The sequence below is a fragment of the Macrotis lagotis genome, chromosome 4 (genome assembly GCF_037893015.1).
Source record: "Macrotis lagotis isolate mMagLag1 chromosome 4, bilby.v1.9.chrom.fasta, whole genome shotgun sequence".
NCBI lineage: Eukaryota > Metazoa > Chordata > Mammalia > Peramelemorphia > Peramelidae > Macrotis > Macrotis lagotis.
The window spans coordinates 74,192,910-74,212,242 of NC_133661.1; the positions used below are offsets into that span (position 1 = coordinate 74,192,910).

A 19,333-nucleotide genomic window follows, 5' to 3' on the forward strand; every position below is an offset into this window, starting at 1 on the left:
TAACAACAACTGTATATCAATGACTAAGAAAATGGATAAGATGGTAAAAGAAGCTGCATCATTAGAGATTCCAAAGTAGACTTACTATCATTTGTTTTTCATAACAGATTTTTAGAAGAATGACTTTCCATCGATTTTTTTGTCCAAATGAGCAAACGAAAAGGTCACTTTGTGTCAACGTTAATTTTACTAGAATCCAGGGGTACCAATTTAAAAATACTTGTTAACATTCATAAACAAGTTCATCATTACAAATGATTTTAAACAAGCTCATTGAGAGGAAGGTAAAAATCTCAAAATAAGAAGTTTTCAGACAATCTTTTCCAAATAAGTCGCTGCAATGATATAAGCTAGTCAATGTTTTAGTAATATCAACTTCTTATTTAAATAATACAATCAAAGATAAAGGACTAGAGAATTTCTAGAAGCAATACATGCTCTTTCATGTTTTCTCACATAGAATAATATACTTTGCTTGGTAAATACTTTGCTTCCCCCCCAAAAAAAAACACACCACTGCCACATATTTATTCTAGTTCTTGGTTTTATAGTTTGTGAATAATCAAGTTGGAAAGGTCTTAAGAAATCCCTTCATTCAACCTTAATTTAGACAGTCCAGGTCTATGAACTCCAAATCTTAGGAATAGAGATTGCTCATCCAATTCCCTCACTCATCCTATAAAAGTGATCTCTATGGAGACGCAATCTGGCAACTGTTCCAGTAGATGCTACAGTAACAACTACTGAGATCCCAGAAATGAAAGTTCTTGCCATCAAAGTCATAGGTATTACAAAATAGTTCAACAAATCAGAGTGATAAAATTTTTATCATTTGAAATGACATTTAAGAAGAACTTTGGGGCTGCTAGGTGGTGCAGTGGATAGAGCACCGGCCCTGGAGTCAGGAGTGCCTGAATTCAAACCCGACCTCAGACACAATAATGACCTAGCTGTGTGGCCTTGGGCAAGCCACTTAACCCCACTGCCTTGCAAAAAAAAAAAAATTTAAAAAAAAGGAAGCACTGTCATCTGCCTTTGCTTCTACACCCAAAGTCCCATGGGACCTTTCCATCTAATTTAGAGAAACAACTTTACTATTAGAGCTCTTTATGAGCAGGGATTGTATTACTTTTCCTTTGGTTCCCCAAACCTTAGAACAACATATTCATTTGTTCCTTCATTCAATCCCCTTGTTACCAAGATGAGGAACATGACATGAACAGTGATAGTCACATAGTCAAAGTGAGTTGTTGCAGAGACTCATGGAGGAGAACCTTGGGCCCAGACATCTAAGCACTCCTTCACCTATACTTTACTGGGTCTTCTTATTTCCCTAGCAGAAACATCAGCACCAGATCTAAGTCTCTGTCTCATTAGGTAAAATGCAAGAATGAAAATTCTTTCCATGTGCTTATTATACTCTTATTTTTTCCTGACAACCATTAATGTTTTACAAAAAATTTGTCATAAAGATCAACTTTATTCTTAAAAGCATTCATGCTGTAAACTTATTTGGAAAATTTAAATAGTTCATTACATTGAAGAATTTTCCATTTAAATTCAATGATATTGTGCTAATATATAAATATAACAAATTATTTATTAAAAACAACAAATTATATTAACTCTAAAGTATAACAACATGTTTATTAAAACAATAGTATTCAAAATATTCCAAATGCACTTAAAATGACATTCTTTCTCTGATATAATGAAAATTTGCTTTGTCTTCCTGTGGAAAACTGCAGTATTAAAAGTATTGATTCATTTAGAATGTAAATTATAGCAAGTGTTTTAGATTTAATTTAATGGAACACTACACGGGAGGGCCATAAAACAAGAATATTCATTCCTAGTGCTTCCAACAGCTGGCAGGGAGGAAGGCTAACATTAGCACTTAAGATGCAAAGAGCACTAAATAAGAGTCACTCCAACTTAGCATCACTTTTGCAGTTTAATTTCAAAAAAATTTTAAAATTACATTTGGGCATGTAAAGTAATTTTATTCTGACAAAATAATTAAATCTATGATTATATTCCTGACTTCCATCCAAATGAGTATATTATAGGAAAAATTTGCTGACCTTAACCTTGGGGATATCATGGATAAATGTGATCAGTAATTATAAATACAAACTAAATTATGAGCAATCAAATAGTTTGGTGTTTTAAAAGGTACAATACTTAAAGAATCCATCATTCAAATCACAAAATAAAATTTTAAAAAAGCTATGTAGAATACTAATCAATACTAAAATTAGATAAAAAGTACCATATGAGATTTGATATTTATCTGAAAATTTCTTTTATCAGTAATAAAAATCACTATGCAATTGTGCAAAATTTGAGAAGAATGAAAAGAGATGTAAACATTCACACTCCAGGAGGTGGATACTCAGACTATTTAGGAACTAACAAAAACTTAAACAATTGTACTCCTCAAACCAAATGTTTTTTCCTTCCAATTCCACTCAGATGAAAATTTTTAAAGACTTTAATCACTATTTGATGCTAAGACATATACAACTGAAAAGGAAAGTTTCTTTTTATAATACCTAACAATAATGTTTCCTTGCGCTGTAAATTTATCCTTAAAGCATCCTGTCCTAAACATCTAAAAATGAATGCAAGATGAAAATTCTAAGTCTTTTCTTATTGTATTTCCTGTCTTTGACATAAAAAAATTCTAATAATTTCTACATTTTTAGGCAGGGCAAAACATCATTATTGACAAAAAAAGTGAAAAATAAGTTAATATGGAATGACCAGGAAATATGTACTTCAAACTCTATAGAAACAATGGCTTTTATCTCCACAAAGTTATAAAATAGCATAAGCATCAAAGTAATTCGCACATCTGCTCTTTGTACTAAACTTGTCAAAACTTCTTGTACAGGGGTGGCTAGGTGGTGCAATGGATAGAGCACCAGCCCTGAAGTCAGGAGTACCTGAGTTCAAATCTGGTTTCAGACACTTAATAATTACCTAGCTGTGTGGCCTTGGGCAAGCCACTTAACCCCATTCACCTTGCAAAAACCTAAACAAACAAACAAAAAAAACTTCTTGTACCTTTACTCTTAGAGGAATGAATCAATCATTTCTGGACAAGGTCACCATACCAAGGAAAAAGGCAACCACGTCTGAGCATTCTTGATTAAGGAGAGAAAATATGATTGCTTTAACTCACAGGAAGGTTTCAGTTATATTTTAATCAGTGGCATGTTTTACTGCCACTTCAGAGTATCAAATTTAATATGATCTTCCCAGAAAAGTAAATCATAATATTCAATTCTGGCCTGAAAGAGAACAAAATGCAAACGGACCATCTGCATTTTTCTTATATTTTGATGATTTTATTAAATATGAAAAAGGAAAAAAGTAATAAAAAATAAAAAACAATAAATCGAAAATCTCAAGGCCAAATGTAATTATCTTGAAATTTTCTGTAGAATCAAAAATAATTGCTTTGTAATAGCAACGTTTAGGGATTTGCTTTGAAAACATATTTCCTTCTCTAATAGTTCAACAGACTGAAAACCTGAATTATGTATTTTATGCCCACCTTTCAGTAACACACATGCCAAAAGCTCAATAAACCAGACCCAAAATTACTGATACTACAAAGATGATAGATTAGTTTGGATTTTACAAGTACTACTATAAAAATGGACCTTGACTTTTGATGGTTAAAGGTCAATTAAGACAATCAAAGCAAGCAGGAGAGATATTAAAATGCATTAATCTGCCAACACCAGGGTGAAAGACAACCAGTAGGAAACCTAGTTATTGTACCCTTGACACAGTCTGACATCTGCCAGGATGCAAGTGATTACAGTATCAACATAGCAGATAAGAAAAAATATTTACTTCAAATGCTTTGAATTATAGCATGACTCTGTGACATTTTCATTCTTCAGTTTGGTATTGCAAAAGTTCAAATTTATATTTAATATCAGTTACAGAGATGCTCAATAATCTTTTCTATAAAATGGTCCACACATTTATGTTAATTTTTAAAATGTTTCATTCAAAATATATTGGCCTAAGTTTCACTCTTAAAAAATCAAAATGAAATCATATAATTACATAGATTAAAACATGAAGATGGACACTGAGTTAGTCCATCAAGTGAATATAATAAGAAGAATAGCACATTTAAGTTATTAAACATAGCACTTTAAGGTTTATAAAGCACTTAGCATTCATTATCAATATTACACAGTACATATAACTCTTAGACAAGAAGTGTAGATGAACAATGACCTAGAACTAGAATTAAATGGAAAAACTGTCCACCATTTTTATGATCCTAAACTGTTTGCTGCCACAAAAGATCATCTTTCTATTCCCTTGATTCTTCCAATGATAGCAATAAGATAATGAATCACAGACCACCATTTCAAAATTAAAATTCCAAGTGTCCTGAAGGGAAATGTTACTTTAAAAAAAAATGTTTGAAAGGAGGCTGAAGTGGAAATCAATATAACTTGCATAATATAGAAAGTACAAAAGACATCAATCCTAAGAAAAATGGTGAGCTAGACAGGTGGCTGGAGTAAAAGATGAGTGGCCCATCTGTGTGCTGTACTCTCAAATATCAAAAGGACCATAGAAAAGTCCCTAGGACATTGGATAGATTCTTTATGAAGGATTTCTAGAAAGATGCAGAAAAAAACCACAAGGGGTATTTTACCTCTAACAGTAAAGAGATCAGTAATCCACTGATGTATCAAAATCTGGCACAGAAAGAAAAAAGCAATATAAATATCTTCAAACTCTTAAGAGAATTTTACTCATTTAAAATTAAGACCTGGGGGGGGGGGGGGGGGCACTAAGTGGTGCAGTGGATAGAGCACCGGCCCTAGAGTCAGGCATACCTGAGTTCAAATCTGGCCTCAGACACTTAATAATTACTTAGCTGTGTGACCTTGAGCAAATCACGTAACTCCACTGCCTTGCAAAAACCAAAAAAATAAATCAAGTTGACCTCATAAAGATTCCAACAATTTCCATTCTGAATCCCTCAGCTTTTCCACTGATAAATATACCTATTCCTAATAAGAAAATGAATGTCATTAAAAGCTGGAAAGCTCTGATAATCCAAAAATGTCACAAGTATTCCTACAGTAGTCACTAGGATACTAATTCTTTCAATATCATCCTCCTCAACAGAAACCTTGACAATCTGATTTGTAAAAGACTCTACGTATGCATTTTGAAAGAAGGAATATAGAATATTATTTCAAAAATTAAAAAAAGTTTATAAGTTGCAAATAATTTCTTAGCCAATAAAAACAATTATGAAAAGAATTCTGAGAGCAAAAACTTTAATTTACTTTAAAATATATTTCCATATTTCTTGCTTTTCATAATATATACCATTATTAAGTATAAATTGTTATAACTAATCCAATTTGTGTCATTTAAAATTGCCTTCTTTGCTTCATTGTAGATTTTTAACTCCTTCTCTCTCTCTGTCTCTCTAATATATATATTATATATATGTATATATGTATTTATTTATTTATTTGTTTGTTTATTTAGATTGGTTCCAAGAGACAAACTGGTAATCCATATAATGACAGCATGGAAAAAATGCTAGTGAATAAAACCAGTAATATATTTTAGGAGAATGAATAAAGTGCTTATTATAATGATTATAATAAGCTCAATATAAATTATCCAAATTTTTAGCATAAGGAAATATCGATCTCCCAATGTATAGTTATAATAAAAACATAATGAATTTGGAGTGAGAAAATTTGGATTCAACCCTATTTATGGGATGCTCTATGGACAAGGCATTGCAATAGCCTGGGTCTCATAATGCAAGGTAGGGCTAGATGATTTGTAAAGTCCCTTTCAGTTCTAAAACCTACAATTTTAGGATGCCAGCATCATCCAAAAGTTCAGAATACATTAGCTGGAAATATAGTGGCTATTTATTAAATGATTGTGGAAAGAACAAATGCATAAAGGAATTAATAAAACTATCGGGGGCAGTTGGGTGGCACAATGGATAGAGCACCAATCCTGGAGTCAGAAGGACCTGAGTTCAAATGTGACCTCAGACACTTAATAACTGCTTAGATATGTGGACAAGTCACTTAACCCCATTGCCTTAAATAAATAAAAAAATAAAATAAAACGATCAGGACTCATGACAGATTAATATTTCTAATAGGCAATCAAAATTACATAAAATTTATCTTAATTTACAGTTATACTAATAAATGAAGAAAATTTGCAGTAGTATGCTAAACTGAGTGAGCAAATAGGTGATTTGATCAACAGGATAGCTGAAAATGATGAAACACAAACAGATGCAAACTGGTTATTTTCAACTGCCTATAATAATTACCATACTACAAACATACTCTACCTTTTCCCAGAAGTCAACCAAAGCTGTAAAGTCCCATTTCTTGGCATAGGCAACATTATATTTCAATATCGCATCCTACAGAAAAAGCATGAACAAAATCTATGTCACTGATTAGAACAGATAATGGTTGGACAATTAACTCAATTATCTCCTAAGACATTATCCATTTGGTGTATTATTACCTAGAAATGTCTTAGTTCTAGACAAATTTCCCCCAACACCTATCATTTGTCATATATCACTGAGTATAGACAGATTAAAATACACATTCATTTTAAAATGAGATGATGACAAATGACAAAAGTTAATCCAACTGGGTTGTGGGGAGAGGACAAAGACAAGAAAATATATAATATATTTAATCTCAATAAATAATTTTTCAAATGCCTAATATTTGGCATTTCCTGTTTAATTTCTGCTATATGACAGAATTTAATCAAGTAATTTTTTTAAATCTGAAGATTTTACCCCATATTCAGCAAACTGGTAAAGAGAAAGGAATAGTCAATGTTGGAAGGGTTGTAGAAAAAAATATAATACCAATGCATTGTTGGTGGAGCTGTGAATTAATACAATTCTAGAAAGCAATTAGGATTTATGCAATAAAATGACAACATGGAGATTCTATGGTTAAGCATATACCCCAAAGAGATCACTAACAAAAAGACCTGAAATCTTTAAGGCAGTTTTAAGGAAAAAGAAAACTGAAAAAGTAGATGCCCATTAATTAGGTAATACATAAATGTAATGGATCATTACATGATTAAAAAAACAATTAATTTAATTAACACAAGGAAACAGAAGACTAACAAACTAATGCCAACTACTATAAGAGGAAACATGAAAACAGTATACATAATGACCATAACATTGTAACAAGAACAATGACCAAAGAACAAGTAAAAATGAATGCTGCAAACTTGTAAAAAATAAAATTTTTTTTAGTGTCCCAAAAAAAGAGCTTTACATCTCTTTACAGAGATGAAGGGACATGGCTTAGGCTAGTAAAAATTTTCAATTTATTAGTTTCATTCATCTTTCCTTAAAATGTTTTAAAAATGAAATATGCCTTCACAAATGGAATTAAAAAAATTAGTTGGGGAGAGGAGAATGGAACAAGGAAATATATAATGTACTCAATATCAATAAATAATTTTTCACATACCTAGTATTTGTTACTTTCTATTCAATTACTATCCTTTGTCAGAGTTCAATCAAGTAATTTGTTATAATTAAGTTTTCACTTCATATCCAGCAAATTTGCAAAGTTAAAAGTTGGGCAAGAAGGGTTACTGGTAGTCAGGCACAGCAGTAGCTATTGGTGGAAATGTGAACTGGTCTAACCATATTGGAAAGTAATGTGAAGGAAAGCTAGGTGGCACAGTGGATAGAGCACCAGGCCTGGAGTCAGGACGACCTGAGTTCAAATTTGACCTCAGACACTTAATAATTGTCTAGCTGTGTGATCATGGGCAAGTCACTTAACTCCATTGCCTTAAATAAATAATTAAAAAAAAAAAAAGAAATGTGAAATTACATTAAGAAAGGGTCAAAAATGTCCACACCCAATGGTCTAAAGATCATATATACCCAGAGCAAAAAAGAAAGATCCCAAATATATCACAATAATTGCAGCAGTACTCTTTATGGCAGCAGAGAATAGGTAGCAAAGTAAATGCCCATCAATTGTGGAATGGATAAATGAAGAAATTTAAACAATAGAACAGAATAATATCACATCAGGTAGAATCCACAGAAGCATGTGTGACTTACATGAACCAAAGCAAAATAAATAAATAGAACCAGGAAATCAACATACACAATAAAATGAAAATGGAAAAGATAAAAACAAAAAGAAACTAAATGTTATTTAATTGTAAGGAACAAGACTGTCTGTGAAAGAGATAAGAAAATGAACTCCTTCCCTTTTTTTCTTTAGATTTTTTTTTTTTGCAAGGCAATGGGATTAAGTGGTTTGCCCAAGGCCACACAGCTAGATAATTATTAAGTGTCTGAGGACAGATTTGAACTCAGGTCCTCCTGACTCCAGGGCTGGTGCTCTATCCACTGTGCCACGTAGCCATCCCTCTCCTTCTTAGCCATCCCTCTCCTTCCCTTCTTTACAAAGTTAAGTTACGAATATGATACAGTGGCTAAGTACTATCAATTCATGTTGGCTAGTTTTGCTGAATTGTTTTCTGTTTCCTCCCTTTTTTTTAATGCTTTGTTATAAGAAATGAGCTTGGCTAGTAGGAGAGAAATAGATTCAGAAATGGTGACCTAAAGAGATTATTTTTTTTGAAATATAGGAGTTGTTGATAGTTTTATGCAGACTATTTTCAGGTCAAAAAAAAATATATACAGTAAGGAGCTTTTCATTTACTTTAAGAATTCCAGCACATTGGATGAATTCCCAATGGCAAATAAAGAAAGACACTGACAACAGTTCCAGATGGTCAAAAAGAATAGCCAGGTTATGATCTGCATGATCTGAAATTACAACTGAATCAGAGATCAAAGTTCTATTTGATACAGATGACTATGCCATCTACTGGTGAATTTATTTAACAACTGAGTTTATGCTAATCTATATAATTTCTATATATATAACTTCCAATTTCCTCCTCGTTAAGTATCTTCTTTTTGATTTTCTACAATTCTGCTACATAATTTTCTTAACAATTTTTGTCAGTAAGTCCTTTTCATAATAGCTAGGGTCTTTGTGTTAATGAATAGGTTATTAGATACATTTCTTTCTATGTTGTATTCCAAATCTGTTCTACTGATCAATCTTTCTGCTTCTTAATCAGCACTAAGTTGTTTAATAACTGCTTTGTGATATAGTTTGAGATCTAACATTAGACCACCTTTGCTCTCATTTCTTTTCACTACAGTTATCCCTTCACATATTGACTTTCCCCATTGAAGTTTTGATATATCATGAGTTGGTATAAGAAATTAAATGGTAATAAGAAGTGAGTTTTGCAGAAGTCACAGGCAACATATGAACAAACAAAAAATTTAGAAATTCATAATTGTATAAAATATATGTATAGTATTACATAATAACATTATTTTATATCTTAATATTATATATAAATTTCTTCCTTAGTGTGAAGGAGGTCAAAAATTTTTATGTGCATTTTCCAGATTATAGAGGTACTATGCCCATAACCCCTGCAATGTAGAAGGGATTAGCTGTATTTCTCTTAAGATGACTGACTTTTCTTCCCCTCTACATGAATTTAATTATTTTTTTCTAGTCCTGTAATCTTTTCACTTTAACTGGCATGATATTGAATAAATTCACCCTATTTTATGTATCAAGACCGTATCTGTCCCATAGAAAGAATATGGTAGGATCCCTTGCTTTTGCTATTTTTGCAAACAACTTAAATAGTATTAGAATTAACTGTTCTTTGAATGCTTGATAGAATTCACTTACAAGTTCATATTTTTTGTTTGTTTTTTCCCCTTTGGAAGTTCATTTATGGCTAAGTTCAATTCCTTGGTTACAAATTTTTCTCCTACCCACAGATTTTATAGGTAATTTCTTCACAGTCTTCTGTTTATGATGTGAGAAATCTTTTTGATCTTGGCCAAATACCGACTTACAACTTGTCATTGTGGAAATGTAAAGCATTAGTCTATATTTAATGCCTTCCATCTTGCCAGACAATATTCTTAGCAGTTTTTTTTTCACCCAATAGTAAGTCTTTATACATTTGCTGGGCTCTTGAATGTTCATCAAATACTATGATATTGCTTCTACATACTAACTCTGTTCCAGTAACCAATTGGATAATTTTGATTACATAAAATTTAAGTTTTTGCACAAAGTATATAAACTTAAGATTAGAAAGGAAACAACTTTTAAAAAATCTGTGTAGTAAGTTTCTCTGATAAAGGTCTCATTTCCAAGATAAGTATTTATTCAAATTTTTAATTTTAAAAAAAGTCACTCTCCAATTAATAGTCTAAAAATAAGAATCTGACAGGAAATGAGGATTATAATCATAAAAAATGCTCAAAATTACTAATAATTAAAGAAATAAAATTAAAGCAATTCTAGGAATCTACTTCAGTGGCAAGGAGGACAAAATGAAAATGATAAATGTTGAAACTATAGGAAAACAGGCATGTAGTTGCTGACTGAGCTAATGATGGGTACAACCATTCTGGAAAGAAATTCTGAATTATCCACAAAAAATTTGTTGCATGTCCTTTAACCCCTTATTCCTCTAGGCATAAATCCAAAAGAGATCAAATAAATTGGAAAAAGTCTGATGTGTATAAAAATATTTATGACAGCTCTTTTTGCTCCTACAAAAAAACTGGAAACCAAACCACAGTCCAACAATTAAAGCATGACTGAAGAAATTGTTATATATAAATGTAATTGAATAAAGACTGTAAGAATGTTATAAGAAATGAGGAAATAAACACTTTTTTTTCCCAAGGCAATGGGGTTAAGTGCCACACAGCTAGATAATTATTAAGTGTCTGAGGCCCCATTTGAACTCAGGTCCTCCTGACTCCGGGGCCAGTGCTCTATCCACTGCGCCACCTAGCTGCCCCGGAAAAAAAGACATTTTGAAAGCAAATGTCTACTCATAATTCCAAAGGCCAGATAATGAGATGTGCTAGGTGCAGAATTGAGACATATACACGCATATACACACAAATATTCCAGTCTGGGGAAATTTGTTTGACTCTGTACATTATTACAATAAATTTGTTTTTTAAGTGGTGGGGGCAGAAAAGAAGAAAAATATATTTAATTATTTAAAAGTAAGGGGGGAAGAGGACAGTTTCTACAGAGGTGAAATGTTGCAGAAACTTTCATTGGGTCACTGTATTAAATTAATTTTACTTTGTTACAAGAGACCTCCTATAGAGTCAGATAATTGGTTAATTCCTAAAACCTACTCACTATTTAGTGAGAAGGAGTATATAGAGATATAGAACACAGGTATGAGTTGAATGTGATAGGATGGTATCTAGAAAAAATTAAGAAGTAAAAAAGAGAAATGCACTGGGGAAAAAGGAAAGGGAGAATAGAATGGGGTAAATTATTTCACTAAAAAGAAATGTTAAAGAGCTTTTACAGTGAAGGGAAACATGGGGGATATAGGTGAGAGTGCTTGAATCTTAGTAGCTAAAAAAAGAAATAACATAACTCAGTTGGATATAAATATTTATCTTATCATACAGAAAATTAAGAAGGGAAGGGGATAAGAGAAGAGGCCTGAGGTGTGTGGACTGATGGAAGGAAAGGCAACTTGCATTAAGTGGTGGCCAGAAGCAAACTACTTTTCTTTTAGGTTTTTGCAAAGCAAACAGGGTTAAGTGGCTTGCCCAAGGCCACACAGCTAGGTAATTATTAAGTGGCTGAGACTGGATTTGAACCCAGGCTCCTGACTCCAGGGCTGGTGCTTAATCCACTACGCCACCTAGCCGCCCCTAGAAAACTACTTTTGAGGGGGACAGCCAGGTGGCACAGTGGATAGAGCACCAGCCCTGGAGTCAAGAGGATCTGAGTTCAAATTTGACCTCAGATACTTAATAATTACCTAGCTGTGTGACCTTGGGCAGGTCACTTAACCCCATTGCCTGGAAAAAACTAAAAAAAAAACTTTTGAAGATGGACAGCATGAAGGAAGACAGTAGGATAAATGAGGGGGATAAAATGGAGGGAAACATACAGTTAATAATTATAACTGTGAAAAAAATATAGCAAGTTTTTCTGATAAAGGACTAATTTCTCAAAAATACAGAGAACTGAATCAAATTTATAAAAATAAGATCCCTTACCCAAATAATAAACAGTCAAAGGATATGAATAGTTTTCAGAGAAAGTAAGCAAAGCTATATATAGTTTTATGAAAAAGTACTCTAGGGCAGCTAGATGACACAGTAGATAGAGTACCAGCCCTGGAATTGGGAGGACCTAAATTCAAATCTGGCGTGACACTTAATGATTACCTAGCTGTGTGACCTTGGGCAAATCACTTTAACCCCACTGCCTTGCAAAACAAACAAAAAAAAAGGTGCTCTAATTCACTAATGATTAGAAAAATGCCAATTAGAACATCTCTAAGAAATTATCCCAAACTTAACAGATTCACTAAGAAGACAGAAAAGGAAAATTTCTTTTTTTTTTTTTGCAAGGCAAATGGGGTTAAGTGGCTTGCCCAAGGCCACACAGCTAGGTAATTATTCAGTGTCTGAAACCGGATTTGAACCCAGGTACTCCTGACTCCAAGACCGGTGCTTTATCCATTATGCCACTTAGCTGCCCCTATAAAGAATTCTATTTTGGTTTGTTTTTTTTTTTTTAGGTTTTTACAAGGCAATGGGAACAGTGCCACCTAGCCACCCCCCAGAAAAGGAAAATTTCAAAAGTTGGAGGGATGTGGAAATAGTGAGACATTATGCATTATTGGTGGAATTGTGAACTAATTCAACTGTTCCTTAGAGCAATGTGAACTATGCCAGAGAGCTATAAAACCATACATACCCTTTCACCCAAAACACCACTATGGGGGGAGGGGGGCAACTAGGTGGCAAAATAGACAAGGCCCCTGAAGTCAGGAGGACATGATTTCAAATCAGGTCTTAGATATCTGACCCTTAATAACTTTAAAATCATGGGCCCACTCAGTTAACCCTAATTGTCTTGGTTCCTGAGACGACTCCATTCATCCCTGATTCATATCTGGCTACTGGACCCAGATGACTCTGGAGGAGATAGCCAAGTTAGTGACTTAGCACAGCACCCCCTCACTCAAATCTAATTTCTGTGCATGTGATGGCATCATTTCACTGATATCATGGTCAACTTCAAGAACATACCTCTTGCTTGACTCTAGACTCAGTGCACTATCCTACTGTGCTACCTAAACAAAATCTTCCTAATTTACCTAAGTGAATCAAAGCATATTATTGAAGGGGCAAGCCACCTACATACACCTTAAAACATAATAATTGTTATTATGCTCAAGAAATTTAATATAAAATTGAAAATGCATTTATGATATAAAAATAATTTTAACATAATGCCCAACACCTCAAAAATTATAATGGTATAAAAATCACGAAGAACAAAATTTCAAAACTGTGCTATGATGAAATGCATTTCTTTACTTTAAGGATCTATAATTTCATCAGTACAGTCACTTACTTTACTAATACAATTTGCAACTTCTCTACAACTTAATAAAAAAGTTGTATTGAGTCTCTATGGTTAAAAAAATTCAAGCTGATTCCAACAGCCTTTCTCTGAACTCAGCTTGTTTGGCCTTCAGACAACATATATACATGTTGTCAGTCCATCATCACTGGTCATGTGCTGAAGTGCTCCCACTCTGAAAGGATCAACCAGTTTGCATTATTTGTACACCCTTCAAGAGAGTCCAACATATTACAAAGCAGGGGAAGGAGACAGCTGGCCCTCAGGCTGTCTAAAACCTGCAAAATTATGTGGACTGGAGCTGCCACAGCAACCTCAGACGGAGCTCACATTAGGGATGAGATATTAAATTTTAAGCTGATAATTTTATATGGCCCACAAATGTTATAAATATCCAAATGGTCCTTGTCAGAAAAGATTACCCACTCCAATCTAAAAGTAAGAGCAATAGAGATTTCAATACTTCAACATATAATCAATTTTAAGATATAAAAACAATATAAAATAATACATTAAGTTGTAAACTGCTTAAAGAAATAGATATTAAAGGCTATTTGGTTAAAAAGCTATGAAAACCAATAAAAAAATCCATGAAAAAGTTTAATTATTTTCTCTCAAAAAAAATTTCATTAGACTTAGGATATTATAATAGTAAAAGTCAAGGGAAGCCTTAGAAGTCAAAGGAATTGGGGTGGCTAGATGGCCCAGTGGACAGAGCACCGGCCTTGGAGTCGGTAGTACCTGAGTTCAAATCCAGCCTCAGACACTTAATAATTACCTAGCTGTGTGGCCTTGGGCAAGCCACTTTAACCCCATTTGCCTTGCAAAAACCTTAAAAAAAAAAAGTCAAAGGAATTAGAATTGGAAGCAAGTTTAGAGTCATCTAGGTTAATCTCCTCATCAATCAATCACTCAATAGCAATTTAGTCCATTTATGGCCAAGTATTGTGTTAAGTTTCCAAGGCTCCAAAGAGGAAAAACTAAAGGTGAATCTGTAGCAGTGTCTACAGGAAGTCATTGCTCATTAGAAAAGAGAGGCACTACTAAGCAGTGGAGGAACCCCAGGGCACAGACACCAAGAAAGAAGACATAGCTAGTTGGCTGAACCAAAGCCCAGGAAAGAGAGGAATGGACTGGAATGACAAGATGGTACCCAGTTTGTATTTTATCCTACAAGTAAGAGGAAGTCGCTGGAATTGTTTAATTAGAGTGATGCTAGGTATGGCTGTATTTAAGGAAAGTTCCTTTGGCAGCTCTGTGAACGATGATTTGAATTGGGAGATAACCTAAATTAGGGAGACCAATTAGGAGCTTATTACAATAGTACATAAGAAGTAATGAGAGTTCAAAACTAAGGTAGTGACTGAATGAAAAGAGAAATGTTGATGAGGTTGAAAGGCCAAGATATAGCAGATATTAAAGGAAACAAGGTCAGAGATGAAATCATTAATCTACTAGCAATATGCAGAGTTGGGATGTGAGGGAGGTCATTGGCTCACAAAAACCTAGTACTCTTTCACCACCACCATAAAGACACTGAGTCTAATTTTCTACTAAATAAATTAATCCCTTCTACTAAGTCTGTGTATTCTCAACCAAGTTCCTATAAAAATAAAGAACTCATTAACTCCACACAGCAGCCTGTTTCATTTTTTAAGTTTTCTTAGAAAACTCTCCCTTAAAAAAGGAAAGGGAGTCCATACATGTTTTCTGGGCCCTCTGGAAAACATGGTGTCATCCCTCTGGCTACATATATGTGCATATACAAGAAAGGTGATATTGTAGATATCAAGGGTATGGGCACAGTTCAGCAAGGAATGCCCCACAAATGTTACCATGGCAAGACTGGACAAATCTATAATGTTACACAGCATGCTGTAGGCATTGTTGTAAACAAACAGGTTAAGGGCAAGATTCTAGCCAAGAGAATTAATGTGCGTATTGAGCATATTAAGCATTCTAAGAGCAGAGATAGCTTCCTGAAGTGAGTAAAGAAAACTGATCAGAAGAAAGAAGCCAAAGAAAAAGGCACTTGGGTTCAACTTAAACATCAGCCTGCTCCACCCAGAGAAGCACACTTTGTGAGAACATATGGCAAGGAACCTGAGCTGTTGGAACCAATCCCCTATGAATTCATGGCATAAATGACTTTAAAAAATAACCAATAAAAGATTTCTTGAATTTTGGGAAAAAAAAACAAAAAACTCTTCCTTAGACTGAGGGGAAATATGTGCCCCTGTAATTGCCAAAGTGATCCTAGTTCCATCCCTGGAGTCCAGTCTTACTTCAATGACAGCTCTTTAAACTATTCAAAGACAATAATTATGTTCTCTTTAAGTGAAACAATCCTAAATTCTTTCAACAGATCTAGAACTTCAAGGAACCTCAATCTAAAATAAATCTGGCATCTTTCTAAAATAATTAGGCTCTCTCTCTGGACACACTTCTTTTGTTAATGTCTTTCTTAAAATGTGATATCCAGAATTGAGCACAAAACTGCAGGCACATCCTATTAAAGAGATCTGGGACTCTCAATTCACACTTATATACAAGACCCCTAGATCCAATAGAGACATTGCCTCAAGAAGCTTATAAACAAAGGTGGTTCAAGGAGGGGAGAGCGATGGGGAAAAAAACTACGATGCAATAAAATTTATGAGTATGAAGAAGTCAAAGCAGTCTGTCCATCTTTATTTATCTTCCTTGCTTTTTAATACTGTTATGTAATGATTAGAAGGATATATATATATACCCTGGGGTAGCTAAGTGGCGCAGTAGATACAGCACCAACCCTGGAGTCAGGAGAACCTGAGTTCAAATCCGGTCTCTTAGCTGTTACTTAACCCTGCTGCTTTGCAAAAATCAAAATCAATTAATTAATTAATTTAACATTTTTAAAGAATTTAAAAAAAAGACCATCACAAAGAAGGAGTGATACATACTAATAATAAAACAATGTTGAGGAATTAAAAACAACAGGGAAACAGAAATTTCTATGACTTCCTTAGAACAATATTAATATGCAGCACAGAGAGAAACCAAGATACTGAATATCCATTTGCTTATGCCTTTTTGGTCAAGTAGAAGGATATTGAGATCAAGAAATATAGGACAAGAATAAGTAAGAAGAAATCCAAGCCCAAAATGGGTGAGATTCTAGTAAGGAAACCCTTAGCTGTTTCTGAAAGGAGTTCAAAGCAATCTGGTTCAGCTGAATTATTCACAGATCACTGTTAGGACTTAAGATATGTGATCCTCTTGCTGCAAGTCTCTCCCTACTCCAATCTATCTTCCCACACAATTGCCAAAGTGATTTTCCTAAAAATATAAATAAATAAATAAATAAGTAAGTAAGTAAAAATTTAAAAAAAGACCATGTCACCCTCCTCCTCAAATAGCTTACAGTTGCTTCCTCTTAGGATAAAACAAAAAGTCTGCTGCTTGGCTTTTAAAGGCCATCCCAACCAGGCACCATTCAACCTTTTCAGTTTCATTCTATGTTAACCACCGCCCTTCTAGCATTTGAGGATCTAACCAACACAGCACTCTAATATCTACCTGTGAGCCTTAGCACTGACCGGCTTCTAGAATACTGTCTCTTCTCAGTTCTTCTCAGTCTCTAGCACCACCGCTTAGGCATCACTTTCTAGATGAAGTCCCTATACTTTGAGCTATTGATGCTTCACACTATATTAAGATTTTTAGGACACCTTGTAGATATACGTGTAGCCTCCCAACAGAACAGAAGCTCCTTGGAGGATGAGAGGGTTTGTGAATTGATTAGCTAAGTTTAAAGAGGCATATCAAGATAAGTCAGTGACCAGATAATTCATTTTTTCCACCACAGAGAGGCATTCACGCACCCTGAAAAAAATCAAAGACCATCCATTAAGGTTGTACAGAGGCATTCACTGGCCCTGAAAAAATACCCCTAAGTATTTTATCAAAAAACTTCACACCAACAAGTCTCTATTACTATGTAAGATGATTAGAGATGAGTTTACTTAAATAGGAGTGACAAAACTAATGCATTGAGTCCTGAAACTAATCTAACCAAAATACAAAATTTTTCTTATATATTTGATGTCTTTGACAATTATTTCCATTATTCATAGAAACTGTCCTTTCAGAGGTAGATTTTTAGATTCATTTAATATCCCTGCTAACTTTAATAATAAAACCATAAAGCATTAAAAACTGGAAGTTAAAAGGTGTGACCTAAGACAAATACTTTAAGTTCCATTTCATTTCTCTCTACCTATGCTTTCCTCTCAAGGTAATTAGGTAATTAAAAAATATAAGAGAGAGAATATCTAGAAAGAAGGAAGAGGCATTTCAGAGAACTTTGGAAATAAGCGATACACTTACAAAAAAGGTATCAAAGAGCAGTGAGAATGTGTAAAGATAAAAGATAGAAAGTAGTCACCAATAACTCCATTAAAGAAAAGAAATATAAAAGAAAAAGAAAGAAAAAAGTATACATTGGATATACCTTCAAGTTTTGAGGACGGTTGAACTTGTTAAGGAGTGCTGTCTGAATGAGTTCCCACCGACTGCCTGCTGTTCGTTCACCATTCTTTTAAGAAAACAGAAAGGGAGATTAAATTTAGAAGGATGGCCAAGTTCCTTTTCATGCTAGTTCTGAAAATGAGTCAGTGAGAGAGAGACAAGAGACTCTTCCTCTCTCTCTTCATAAGCACACCTAAAAAATTTCACTTCCTTTTCTTACCTCATCTTCTACAGGGTACAAATTTTGTTCTGAGCAAGGCATTTTGACATGCTTATTATCCCATAAATCCCTATAATGTGTTGGAAAAGGTTTAGGGACTTCTCCAGCTTTCAAAAGATCTACCTGCAATAAAGAGAATATTCAGAATGCAATGAATACATTTATCTATACTTCACAAAACGACCTAATGAAGAGACTTAACAGAAAATACTAAATAGTACAACTATGGCCTAAGCTCAGCAAAAAAAAAAAAGTAAAAATTAAGTCTTAAAACAATTTAGTATTTTTCAGGGCAGCTAGGTGGCACAGTAGATAGTGCAAAGACTGAGTTCAAATTCAACCTCAGACACTTACTAATTACCTAGCTGTGTGACTTTGGGCAAATCATTTAACTCCCATTGCCTTGCAAAAAAACCTAAAAACAAAAAAGAAATAAAAAGTAAACAATTTAGTATTTTTATATAGAGCTCACACATTTGTGGAGGAAATTGCTTTTAAATAAAAACCACTATAACTACAATGAAGAGATGAATCACAGAATCCTAGAACTAATAGAGTTCTTAGAGGTAATTTAATCCAATGCATGAATTTCCTCCACATCAGTGGTGGTGTCAAAGTCAAACAGAAATGTATACAAGGGAAGGGGCCTTTGTAGATCACACACTGACTCAGAAAACTACAAATTAATATTATCCATGTTCTTGTATTTTTATTTACTTTGTAAAATATTTCCCAATTACATTTTAATCTAATTTAGTGAACTGAATGTTTGACATCACTGCTCTGCAACAAACCTGAAATATACTTATACAGCCTAAAAGTAATATTTCCAATGTGACGGGAAACTCATTAACTGACAAGATGTATACATAGTTTCAGAAATTTCTGAAATTTCTGAAGAGTCATCAACTAAACTAAAAGCTTATCAGCTATGAAAGAGAACAGAAAAGTTAAGTTTGAAGAACATATTCTATGTAATTTGAAAGAACATACATTACATGTATTTCTAACATATTGGGTTGTACTTAAC

The 19,333-nt window shown here is 33.7% G+C and overlaps 1 protein-coding gene across 1 annotated transcript in view; it reads right to left on the reverse strand.

Moving 5' to 3' along the window:
* The window catches only part of PARG (poly(ADP-ribose) glycohydrolase), a 118,870-nt gene that overhangs the window by 91,771 nt on the left and 7,766 nt on the right, over positions 1-19,333 (reverse strand). The window contains exons 5-7 of the mRNA XM_074233141.1: positions 18,304-18,426; positions 18,067-18,150; positions 6,383-6,457 (exon numbers count right to left, since the gene is read on the reverse strand). Of these exons, the coding sequence (XP_074089242.1) occupies positions 6,383-6,457; positions 18,067-18,150; positions 18,304-18,426 (282 nt within the window). The remainder of the gene's footprint in view (positions 1-6,382; positions 6,458-18,066; positions 18,151-18,303; positions 18,427-19,333) is intronic.